General features: G+C 35.0%; 1 protein-coding gene across 2 annotated transcripts in view; it reads right to left on the reverse strand.

Annotated features, from left to right (window-relative positions):
* LOC122633345 (ecdysone-induced protein 74EF) overlaps positions 1 to 14060 on the reverse strand; it is a 215419-nt gene that overhangs the window by 129273 nt on the left and 72086 nt on the right. For both annotated transcript variants that reach the window (XM_043821138.1, XM_043821139.1), the window contains exons 2-4: positions 12918 to 13225; positions 12347 to 12617; positions 12152 to 12253 (exon numbers count right to left, since the gene is read on the reverse strand). In XM_043821138.1, coding sequence (XP_043677073.1) covers positions 12152 to 12253; positions 12347 to 12617; positions 12918 to 13061 — 517 coding nt within the window. In that variant the 5' untranslated portion in view covers positions 13062 to 13225. The remainder of the gene's footprint in view (positions 1 to 12151; positions 12254 to 12346; positions 12618 to 12917; positions 13226 to 14060) is intronic.

A 14060-nucleotide genomic window follows, 5' to 3' on the forward strand; every position in this document is an offset into this window, starting at 1 on the left:
TATGTATATATATACACACACGTATATATATATATATATATATAAATTAATATATAAATTATATAAATCACTGATAAATAAATATATAAATATAAATAAGGTATAAATATATGTATATAAAAAAGACACACGTACGTGAGATAGCAGATAGTAGAGAGGTGCAGCAGAGGTGCGCGCGAGCGCACGGAGACAGGGCTCACAGGTTAGCCTCGGCCCACATTGGCATAACACTTTCACTGACGTAACACTTCACTCTAAACTGTTGCGTTACCGTACACGTATCCCACCTCCTTTCCTCAATCCACCTCAACTTCTCCCCCTCCCTCCTACCTCCATCCTCCCTCGACCCGCCTCCCCCACCCTCCTCTTCTATCACTACCACTAGGTTCAATCGTGCTACGTTCCACGTATGTACATATACAAGTAGCAACGTTAGCACGTTTACTAACACATACACGCACGGAGACACAAACACAAACACAAACACAGACATAGGCGCATAAAACGACACGATGTAATATAGAAAGACATAGATGTTATATGAAGTGGCAAGTAGTAAGTTAAATACTCATATATTATAATTAAACAAGTGTGTGTACGTGTTAAGCATGTATATATACGTGTATATGTATATAGAAGATAGATCGAAGAGACTCGATAGTTTTATCGATCATTAACTAATTTCATAGAAACGATTTCGTCATTTTTCTTTTACAGAAAAATATAATTCCATGTGACATTTGTTTTTTTATTAGACATTTTTAATTTCGTAAGGATTATCCGAGAATCGTAAGATCATGAGAAGAGAAACCGTGTTATTTGATTTATTTATATTAAAATTTATTTCAATATATGAGAATAAAGAGATAAATAAATAGATTAATCAAGTGATTAATTCATTGATGAATGAAAGTTTTAAAATAAAAATTTATTATAAATAAATTATTAATGAATCTCAAATGTATGTAAACTATTGACCCGTATATACATGTGTATGTGTATGTGTATATGTATGTGTGTAACAAAGAGAGAGAGAGAGAGAGAGAGAGAGAGAATGAAATAAAAGAAGAAAAAATAAACAAAAAAAGAACTAAAGAAAAGAAAAGAAATTCAAACGAATAAAATAAAATGATCGTGTCGAAATTTCTATCGTAATTAACGGACCTCGTTTTAATGTATTATATAGATAACATATATTTACATGCGTATACGAGATAGATATAAACAAAAAATAAAATAAAATAAAATAAAATAAAAATAAATAAGTTAATTGAATATTACGATTGTTGAAAAAAAGAAAAAAAAAAAAAAGAGAGAGAGAAAGAAAAGGAAAAATTAAAATTAAAATTAAATGTGAAATAATCGTCTTGAGAAATTGATCATAATTACCGGAACTGAGATATAATTATAACATGGGTATGTATTGCATTAAACTGTAAACGCGTAATTACAAGATATCATACCTAAAACAGTACATACATATTTACGTATACCTGCACGTTACATGGTTGCACTACATATATGTAAAAAAAAAAAAAAGGAAAGAGAGATAGATACATAGAAAAAAACATAGAGATAAACAAATATATATATATATATACATATATATAGAGAGAGAAAGAGACAAAGATAAAACAGTAAACAAAAAATAAGAAGAAAAAAGAAAAAGAAAAAACTAAAACTTCAAAGATAAAAAATAAAAATAAATAAGAAAGATAAATATTGAAAATACGCGTGACAATTTAACGAAACGATCTTTTGGGAATTCGTTGTTTAAATAAAATGCATACGCTGGAGAAAATTGGCTTGGTTGCATATCTATCCTCATATACGTAAAAGAGGACGATGATGGAACGTTATTGACCCAACGAGACCGCATGGGAAATCCTGATACGAACTTTCGACGTAATACTGCTGCGATGCTTTCAAAAGTAGCCGAATGAAAATAAAGAAAAACTGCTGCAGCAACAGCAACAGCAGCAGCAGCAGCAGCAGCAGCAGCAAAAGCAATAGCAATAGAGATGGTCAAACATTCGTTACAACATTCGTTTCTAGTATTTACAGATATTTCATAGTTTCAATCGTCATTAACCATAAAAATAAAAAATAAAAAATAAAACAACAAGAAAAAAGAAAAAGCTTAAACAGTTGTCTTTTTCTTATTCTTATCAACTTCCTTCTACTAAATAATACATGTGTGTGTGTGTGTGTGTGTGTTTGTGTGTGTGTACGTACGTATGCATATATTCAATTATATACATGTAAAAGAAACTAAAAACAAACAGGAAAGCACATACGCATATATATGCATACATGTGTATGTATGCATGTTAAATACATGTTATACATATATACGGGAAATATTAACACATGCATACACACACACACACACACACACACACACACACATATGTATATATACAATACGATACTGATTTTATAATTAAGTTATAAGATATCGTTGAAAGAATAAGGAAAAGAAAAATCAGAATAGTCGGTGGGATTTAAAAAGAAAATAAAAGTGAAATAAAAGAAAAAAAAAAAGAAGAAAGAAAGAATTAAGAAAAAAAGAAACAGCTGTCACGCTAATTAAATTTCGATAATGATCGAAATCCAAGTTGCATACCGAGCGAATAAAATCAATACTATGGTACGTCGTGATACATTGCGAGTAAGCAGCTTTTAATGTTCCATACGTATTGCGTAATTTCTCTTTCTCTCTCAGTCCCACATAGAGATATATACTCGTACACATACATAAACACATACATAAACAGAACAGCAGTAGAGAAAGAGAGAGAGAAAAAGAGACATGTAAATTGAAATAAATAAGGATTATTAATTCCAATGGTAATCGAATACGAACGAGGTACCGTAATAATAAATTACGAAAGAACGACGGAAGTTTGTGCATTTAGTAATATGGATCGATGGATCGATCCATCAATGTATCAAATATAAGAACTTGCTTATTCAATACAAAGATATAATCGTTAACGATTGTACGTAGGTACTTACACTACGTATGTATATATGTATGTATGTTTATATGTATGTATGTCATAGCTTCGTCTTCGTCTCAATCTTCTTCTTCTTCGTTGTCGTCGTCGTCTTCGTTGTTATTATGTTGTCGTTGGTAACCATAACCTAATTTCGAATGGACGATCGAGCTCTTGAAGACTGCAGCTACGTTGCGTATATATCTCTATGCGTGTATATTATATATATATATGTGTGTTGTATATAATACCTACATACATACATACATATATATATATATATATATATGTATATGCGTGGTTATATAGACGGTAAGCACATGTATAAGGAAATTCCCGATCTCTCGTAGAGTCTCGATTCTTCTTGCGAAATCGTTTAAATATATGTATCTATGTATGTATGCGTGTGTTCTGTGCATTCGTATGTGTACCACGTATGTGTGTTAGTTGGATGGGTCCAAGGATAAAAGATTACACGAGGCGGTAGTCGTCGTCGACTTTTATAAAGCCTTCCTTCCTTCCTCTAACGTTCTACGTTTATGTAATTATCGAAGAAATCGGAAGAAATTTCTTTTAATTCGATTAGTATTCATATTATCGAAAGAGACAATTACGAAATAATATTAATAATAATGATGATGATAATAATAATAATAATGATTATTTCGTGATATACGAAAGATTTTATATGATACATCGTATATCCATTATATACGATCGAATTTTTCATCGTTTTTTCCTTTTTGAGGTTAGAACTTAAACTCGTAAGAGTTTTGCTAAATAACGATAACGATGATAATAATAATGATAAGTTAATAATACATACGAAATAAATATTCGAGTATAATTTTCAATTCGATCGTAATTCTTCAAGTTAGAATGTAAATTCTAACGATCGTTAACAAATATTAATAGTAACAATATTAATAACAATAATAATGACGTAAACAATAGTAACAATCATTGGAAATAATACGAGAAAAATTTCAAGCATCGTCCTTTCGATCTTTTCATTTATAGGTTAAGTTTTCCATTCGTCTAGTTTAATTTAAATAAAAATTGAAATTCTTTCAGCAACGATAACGATAATAATAATAATAATAATAATAATAATAATAATAATAATAACTTCGATGATATTCGAAAGACTCGACTATTCTAATTAATTATCATTACTATCCTAATTATCGTAATAATTCTATATTACAAAAGATCGCCAAATTGACCCACATATTCGACACGATAAATCTTATTCACTTTTTCGACCGTTATTACACATACATACGTACACACATCATTCATACATACATACCTATATACATACATATATGTATTTACACTTTGTTTCTGATGAGAAACGAAAAATAAAGAAAGAAGAGAGAAAGATAAAGAGAGACAGAGAAAGAGAGAGAAGAAAGAAAAAGAGAGAAACGGAGAGAGAAAGGAAAAACTAAAAAATAATAAGAATGTTCTTCCTTTCGGTCGTTCCGCCATGTTGTCGTCTCAAAGTAATAACAACAACGACAACGACGATAACAACAGCAACGACAACAACAGCAGCAAGCAGAAGCACCACCATCGCCAGGGAAATCTTCTCACGGAAACGCATTTACGAAGAAAACGTTCGTCGGGTAGAAAAGTCACGAGAGAGGCTATGCACAACGAACGAACCTCGTGGGAATTAAGTTACCGACCGGCACGTCCTTCGGGTTTAATTATACTACACCTCGCGCTCCGCGCGCCCCCCTCTTTGCAAATGTGTACTATGTATATACACACATATTTGTATACGTAGTAAGGTACCTCGTAGTTGGACACAATGCGAACGCGACTCGGCACGTTGTAACGTTATGACGGTCTCTGTCTATCACTATTGCTATCACTATCTCTATCTCTATCTCTATCTGTATCTTCTATCCCTATCTCTATTTTTGTCTTAATCTCTATCTCTATCTGTATTTAACGTTTCCCCATCTTTAATTTTATTTCGAAATAAAGTAAGATCGAATCGAATCGAATCGAAAGAGAAAAAAGGAAAAAAGTAAAAGAGATGGGACGTAAAGAGGTGGAAGAAGGAAGGGAAGGGTTAGAAAGGTGGGGTCGGGTGGAGGGAGGCGGTCAAGGAAAGAAGGAAGGACGGAAGGAAGTGCAACCTGCGTGTGCTTGATACTTTTATATATCGGACACAATGTTTCTCGACCTTGAAGTTATATCCGTAATAAAAACGATTCTCCAAAACGTTTTTTCTTTCTTTCTTTCTTTCTTTCTTTTTGTAATTATTATTATTATTATTATTATTATTACCAATCAACTGAGTTTTATCATTTTTTAGATCTCTGCTGAAAATTCTATTGATACTGATTTTTCATTAATTATGTATATGTGTGTATGTGTGTATCTATATATATTATATTGTATTATACGTAAGGATTATAAAATAATCGATTGTAGAATAAACAAACTGAGAACTATCGAGTCTTTTCGATTATTGACTAATTACTAAGTTCACATATATATACAAAAAACCCGCGAAATTCAAAAAGTATATATATTCATACGCATGTATATATATATATATATATATATATATATATATATATTAAACGTCACGTTCTTATTTATATTTATTAATAAATAAACTAGACTAATTAATGATTAAAAGATTACTTATTAAATTATTAATATCAAAAGATTATTAACATTATTAACATTATCATCAATTAAATTACTAAATTATAATATATGTACCTCAATGTAATAACACGAACAGCGATATTCAAAATGTTATATCATATGAGTTAAAACATTTTTTAAGATATCTATTTCTAAGAAATTTTCTAAGCGTCTGTAAACGACCCCTTGCCGGAAGGGGGTAGAGATAGCCGAGGAGGAGGCTTTTCGGTTGCAGCCGAAAAGGGACTACCGAGGAAGCCTTCAGTGTAAACACAGTGTCCTGGGGACTCTCTTTCTCCCTCTCTCCCTCTCTCTCTCTCTCTCTCTCTTTGTGTATATATGTATATTGCTTCTAAAAAGCGAAACGTGTTTCACGAGGGGCTCAACGCCTGCACGTGTTCAAGTTAATACGATTTAACTGCTTTCGTTTGGACCTCTCCTAGAGGGGAAAAAGATGGAGAACATTGAAGGGTGCGCATTCGTTTCTCTCTCTCTATCTCTCTATGTTATGTTTCGACGTTTTTTTGTCAACCCCTTTTCTATCGGATGACAGCAAAGCCGGCACCTGACTTTACGCGTCAAAATTTCCTACTGGATATCTTTCTACGACATGAGGAAAATTTTAATGACTTCTTCTCTTTTCTCTCTCTCTCTCTCTCTCTATGTCTATATCTATGTCTATGTCTTTCTTTTTCTGTTAACGTATACATACGTCGTATGGCGCAAACGGCAATACAAAAATATTCGAATTATTTATGGAAATATAAGAAAAACAAAACCATTCGAACTTCGTAACACATAACCTCGAAAATTTAATTCGATGATATTAGAGTTCGATGTTTAACGAACGAATACATACGCGTTAATATCATTGATCCTAAATCATTTCGATTCGAAATCTAATCTTATTCGGAATCGCAATCGTTAAGAACATCGAGGATTCGTCGAAATGAAGTAACTTTGTATATCAATATATAATCAACACAATTTGACGAGTTCGATATTGTTCTTAAAAAGATCGAAATTTGCGATTTTTCTTGGGGAAAAGTTTGTCGTTTTTCGATAGAAGAAGAGAATACAAAAAAAAAAGAAACAAAAGTTTGTTAATCTAACTTCGTATGTATATGCATAACCTAAACATTCAGTTAATCGTATATTCAATAAAACTTCGTCAATTCCTCGTAATTATAATCATTAATAGAAAGCACATAAATCGTATATTTCAATAAACACGTTAACCTAAAAAAACAACGCATACCGTGTTAAAATGTTAACGAAACCACAAGTTATTTCGTAACTCACTAAAAGAACCTTCAAAACATTCCACGAAACTCGATCTAGAAATTAGACGTTCGTTTAAGCAATCACCTCATACCTAACTTAACCTAAAATCGAAATACAAAAACAAAATATAAGTTAACCAACAAATAACATACTAACGAAACTACGAATATTTCTTATTTCTCTCTCTCTCTCTCTCTCTCTCTCTCTCTCTCTCTCTCTCTTTCTTTCTTTCTCTCTCTATTCTCTGTGTACTCTTTCTTTCTCTCAACAAAAAATCTTCAGAACATTCCTGAAAACTCGATCAAGAAATTAAACATTCGTTCGAGCGATCATTTCGTACGTGATAGATTAAAATCGAAATACAAAAAAAGAAGAAAAGAATCAACAAATGGGATACTAACGAGACTACGAATATTTCTTAATTATCTCGTACTTTCTCTGAAATAGAATCACTCTTTCAAATGAAATAAAAAAGAAAAAAAGAAATAAAAACATTAACAAGAAACAACAAAGAAATATAAAAGAATCTTCGATCGTTGTACGGAAATCGATCGAGAAATTAGATTTTCGTATGCAATATTATTCTTACGTACCTTAACTTAACCTACAAATCGAAACAATACGAACAAATAATAAAACATAAGATAAACGACACGAGAAAGAGAGAGTGAGAGAGAGAGAGAGAGAGAGAGAGAGAGAGAGAGAGAGAGAAGGAGAAAGATAGAAAGAAAGAAAGAGAAACGTTTCTTTCTGGGCAGTGTAATCGAACGGAAACGCTGTTTACATCCGCGTGCGCCGAGCATTCGCCTCAGGGAGGGTTATAGGTAATGCCAGTACGCTCAACAGGGGGCCCTGACCCGATTGCAGAAAATGTCAACACTCTCGTTACGTATCTGCACTATCGCTTGCTGTTTCACCAACGTATGTACTTACTTATATACATATTACACTACATCGAGAATATATATATATACATATATATGTATGTGTGTGGTCACGCATATCGTATATATATATATATATATATCTTTCTGTATATACACAAGGCTCACAAGCTTTAAAGTAGCCATCTTGAATTCACTTTCAAGCGGTCGAGAACGAATGAAGGAGAGAGAGAGAGAGAGAGAGATAGATAGATAGACAGAGAAAGAGAGAGAGAGAGAGAAAGAAAGATAGATAGAGATAGATAGAGAAAGACAAGGAGCGTTCTCGTGGCTTGTAGCAGTACACAAGCATATGTAGCAATACGAGGAAGCCGATTACCCAACCAACGTAGCACAGCACACAGGATCCCTCTGACTTAACTGACTGATTGCCGTTTACGTTTGATTCCACGTAGAGAAAGAACTTTGTTTCTTTTCTCGAGGCTATTCGAACGAGCCCGCCAAATACCACGTGACTTTAAACAGTATATATATATTCTCTCTCTCTCTCTCTCTCTCTCTCTCTCTCTCTCTCTCTCTCTCTCTATCTGTCCATCTAACTCTCTTTCTCTCTCTCTCTCTCTTTCTTAAGTTCTCGCTTTTACTAACAGACACGATAATGACTTTTGTCCGAACTTTTCCCATGGTGTTGGCGGACATGGTAACGCTCGCATGGAGTTGAAACACGAAGATTCTACGAAACGGAAAGAAATATGGCCGAGTACGTTAACGTATGGCGGTAGTAGTAAAAGAGAGAGAGAGAGAGAGAGAGAAAAAGAGGGTGGAGAGGGGAGGAGGAGGATCGGGTAATTACGTATTTACGAAGAGGAATTACGTTTCCATGAAATTGGCGAGTATACGATCTATGTACGTACGTAGTATGTACGTATGTATGTAAATTGTATGTATGATCAATCGCGATTATTTGTACATAATCTTAGGATAATCGAACGATAAGGCTGATTTAGATGAAAGAAGATATAGATAAGAAAAAATGAAGAAAGAAGGGAAGAGAAAAAGAAAATATTTTTTTAATAACAGAAATGTCGACAAAAGAAGGCAAACAGGGGAAAAAAAGAAGAAGGAATTAAAAGGAATTCGATATATATGATAATAAGATTAACGAAAGCAATCGATTCGCTGCACTCGTTTTTTACCGAATCAATTCGACCAATAGAAATTAAGACGAATAGTAACTAAATAAGTAAGTACGTATTACGAGGTACATACCTATATATACATATATATACGTATGTATGTATGTATGCAGAAGGATGGATAGAGGGAAACAAAGATCAAGACAGAAAGAGACAGAGACAGAGAGAGAGAAAGAGAGAAAGAGAGAGAGAACGATAGTGTGCCAGTGCCGGGGTCTCGGATCTATTTCCGTGGGTCCCTAAACACGAAAGAGGAGAGACAGAGAAAAAGAGAGAGAGAGAGAGAGAGAGAGACAGAGAGAGAGAAAGAGTGAAGTGAAATGAAGAGAAGAAAAGAGAAGAGAAGAGAAGAGAAGAGAAGAGAGGTAAGGAAGTAGGAGAATTTATGTGTTTGGGGAGGGTCAAGGGAACGAGGGTAGCGACAAGTGCAGCAGCAGCAGCACCAGCAGCACCAGCAGCAATACCAACACTAACACCAATACCAATACCAATACCAATACCAAACCAACAGTAATACGGACAGCTGGGTCCAACGGTGCAACGTAAAAAAGACGAAACGGTAGATAGAGAAGGAGAGTAGGATAGAAGAGGGGAGGAAGAGGTCTGAACAAGATGCACTTGTACTACGTCTATCTCTAACGTTGTCGTTCGGACGAATTTTTCAAATATTTTTTTTTTTTTTTTTACTCAACTTCTCCTTTTCTTGACGAATCTCTCTCTCTCTCTCTCTCTCTCTATCTATCTCTGTTTCTCTGACTGTCTGTTTCTCTATCTATGCTTCTTGTTTTTCTCCGTGTCATCCATTTTCCTCTTCTTCTTTTTCTTCTTCTTCTTCTTTTTCTTTCTTCTTGTATGTGTGAGGAGGAGGAGGATACATAACGTCATACGTTGGAATGCGGTTGTAAGTATGTACGTGAGAAGCGAATTCGTTTCTTTTTTATTTGTAGGCTCGAACGACCGAGCGAGCGAGCGAGCAAGCAAGAGAGAGAGAGAGAGAGAGAGAGAGAGAGAGAGAAAGAGAGAGAGAGAGAACGAGAACGAGAACGAGAACGAGAACGCATCTCGATACGCGCGAGATGCGTTCGGGGAAAGTGATGCACGTCGAAGAAGAAGAGAAGATCAGTGATTGCTCGTAATATCGGTCCGTTTGATCCTCCAACGAGAATGCGTGTAGGAGTGAAAAAGAGAGAAAGAAAGAGAGAGAGAGAGAGAGAGAGAGATTCTAAAAATGTACTTATTTCTTCATTTGATCCAATTTATTATCGACCGTTACTCTATCCAACCGGATACGAATTTTTGTTGGAAAGAGAAATGGGTATTGTATTAACGAAGGTTATCTATCATCGCCATTTTCTTTGTTTTATTTCGTTTTTATATAAGGTTGTTTATCTGTCTTTTCCTTTCTTTTCTATCGTTGTCGCAGTCGTCGTTCTCTCTTTTATGTATTAAAAGTTGTAGACAATTTTCTTTTTTTTTTTTTTTTTTTTTTTAAGAGTCCAATTAACGTGCGACAAAAAGAGTGCATATTCCGAATGGAAAAGATTTCTAAATATAAAGATTACGTGCGCCATTTTGTTTTTATTTTGTTTCCTCTTCTCGTTTCTTTTACCATCGTAAATTTTTATTAAAATTGAAATTGGTATTGGGAAACTTAGTTAAGAATGATAGGTTAGGATCGTACGAGAACGAAATTAGATTCTAAATACTTGGCGAGCAGAGATTCTTTTTTTTTTTTTTTTTTTTTTTTACAATCAGAGCGAGAAATAGAGAGAGAGAAAGAGAGATGATAGTTTAGACTTAGGAGAGTCGAATATCAGTATCCCGAAAATGCGTTCACGTGCAGCGTTAGGATGCTTAGGCGCCTTTACGTCTGCAAACGATATTCCTCGATAGAGTTTCGTTAGAAAGTATGTTTCTCACTTTCCAACCGCTTTCTAAAAATGTGAAAAGAACAATGATGAGCTCGCCTATTCCGCGATTCGTCTTCTAACGACGGTTAATTATTTTTAGTTGAGACCGAGTAATCGTGCGAGTAACGATTCGAGGCTAATTAGAATACGATGGATGAAAATTAACCGATTAAATCGCCCTAACAGTCTGGAAAAATTAAAAGAAAAAAGAAAGGGAAAGAAAAAAGAAAAGAAAAGAAAAGAAAAGAAAAAAAAAAAAAAGAAAATTGTTGAGCAAAAAAATATTCACGAGAATATTTACGACGCTTCGGTATATCTCGATACTCTCCAATAAGAATTCGATTATCATAATATTAAAAAAATAAAGTATGTAAGTACATTGAGAATAAGTATAATGAGGTTTGCCTTCAAAGGCTATCTCACGAGTGTCTCTCTGTATTCGTACAAAACGTTAAGTAGTCGCAAAATCGTATATGTGTGTAATATGCGTATATATGTATGTCTACGGAACGTACGACGTTACGACACGGCTGTAAATTAGAAGAATTGGGCCAGCACACGTTCGACCGTGCTCTCGTATTGCGCCCATGTGAGGAATAAATGCGTAAGCTCGGGCGCTCGCTCGCGCACCAACGCTTCTTTTTTTGCAACTCGCGAATGACGACGACTACGACGACGACGACGACGACGACGACGACGACGACAAGAACAACGACGTCGACGACGACGACGACGACGAGTCGCAATTATTGCTAACGCGGATGTCTGCTCGCGATTCACGGGGCCTTGGCCGGTTTCCCTTTCGGAACGCGGAGGGTCGACGAGTCTTGAATTCTACTTCTTCGTTCGTTTGCGTATATACGGGCGCCTAAGATTATAGAATACGTTCGCAACGCCGTTCAAACGATCACCCGATATCCATTTTCTTTGGGATATACGGATAACTGATAAAAAACAGTTAGTTATCGATCGAAATTCATTTCATAAATTCGTCTTTATCATTCGAGTTGTATACCGACTGAAAGTAAATAAGTACCGCTTTATCGACGGTACTGTATTACCGACGATGACTTACCGACCGATCAAACTTTATCGTTATCAGAGGGCGCTTTTATATACATATATATTGGCGCGTTATTGCATGTTACGTATAATCGAATGATTTTAGGTTAAAACGATTAAATATTTGTTTTATTTAGTCCTACCTTTGCTCGTTTCGTGTTGAATATTTTCCGTCTTTATTTCCGCCCTTGCTGCATAAGGGATCGTCGTTGGTGATGCTTGGGACGACGGTGCGGCTAATTTTTCTAAAATCATATCGAATGATAAATCGAATTAACGTAATCCCGTAACGTTAGACATACGTACAAATCGTAAATGAAAAATTTTTATTTACATACCCGCTAATAAAGGATTCGCCGCAGCGATGTTGTACCTTTGCCGCCTACAGGAATTCGTAAGAGGTGTCGTGGTAGAACTTGGTTGACTGGCTTCAGCCAAATCCGCTTGCAATTCTCGAAGGAACGTGTCCAACGTATCGAAGGGTTCTTCCCCGGTAACATTGGACATACCTTCGCTTTCTTCCGCCGGTACGTTAGGTGCAGCTGGCGTACCAACCAACGCGCTTAACTCCATTGCAGAAAACTCGACCGATTGACCGGTACTACTTTCCTAGTAACAGAATACCGTTCGTCCAGTGCTGCCCTCTTATATCGACTTTATCAATCAAATTTACTTTATCAACAATTTACGTATATCGTCAAATAACGTTTAACAAATAACCTAAAATATAAGATACAAACATTTCTTCGTAATTACAATAACGTTTACACGACATTTTACATCGGCAAATTTTCTATTTCTATATAGTAATGTTTAATACGAGATCTTTTTTTTTTTTGTAGTCTGAAAAAAGAAAGTAAAAAAAAAAAAAACGGAGATGATAATAATAATAACAACAAGTGTTCAAACCTGAAGGCATTGAGTCAAGTCGACCATCTTTCCATCATTGTCAGGGCACCAAAGTAATTCGTCGTCTATGAAGGGCATGTTTGACTCCTCCTTGGGTACTAGGGTGGAGGTTAGCGTGAGGGTTTGCGATACGGGGACCGGCATCGGGACCCGTACGCTGCGGCGGGGCCTCTTTAGCCACCCCCGCGCCTTCTATCATCCAAAACCACCCTCTTCGATACTTCCCCACCTTTCGTCCCTTTTCTTTCCTTTCCTTTGCCACTCCGAAGGAACGGCAAAACCCTTTTCTCCAACGCGATTTATTAAACCTGTAATAACAAAATTTACCTTTACCTCCAATAACGTATCATCGTAATAATAAATAAAAATAATCAACAATAACAATAATAACTAAAAGAAACGAACAATAATAAATAAAAATAACACAAATTTTCCTAATATATCGGAAACATATTTTCTAATATCTCTTCGTGAAATAAATCTTGCAACGTAATACGTAAATACGATCGAGTCTACGTGAGCTAAATAATAATTGGGAATAATAAAGAAGAAACAAAAAAGAAAGAAAGAAAGAAAGAAAGAAAAACAAAAACAAATAAAAAAAAGATCAACGAATCGATCTACTTTCCCCTTTGATATTTCCATATCTCGAGACCAACGTACGTGGATAACCCGAAGGCACGAAAGAAACAACGACTCGATGAAAGTCTTAAGAGCATTGATTGTGCGATTTTCCAATTAAGGTAACAGTCTTATCGTGTCAGTCTTTCTCTCTTTTTCTAGCTCCCTCTCCCTGTCTCTCTCTCTCTCTCTCTCTCTCTCTCTCTCTCTCTCTATCTATCTCTATCTATCTATCTATCTCTAACTCTGTCTCTCTCTACCTGTAATTACATACGGGAACGAGTAAGTACTTTCTCTCGAGGCTCTCATAGGAATACTACCGAACGTTTCGCTCGGAGAATCGTCAATATAAAATCCGTGCGAATTATGCGCATCGCACGGTGCATACTTACGTACAGTACTGTACATACGCATACACGTATGTACGTACGTACACACGTACATATTTTATAAACATATATATCATTGCTTCTTTCAGATTAAAAAAGTAAAAAGTAAAAAGAGAAAAAGAAAAAAAAAAAA

Source organism: Vespula pensylvanica, chromosome 12 (genome assembly GCF_014466175.1).
Source record: "Vespula pensylvanica isolate Volc-1 chromosome 12, ASM1446617v1, whole genome shotgun sequence".
NCBI lineage: Eukaryota > Metazoa > Arthropoda > Insecta > Hymenoptera > Vespidae > Vespula > Vespula pensylvanica.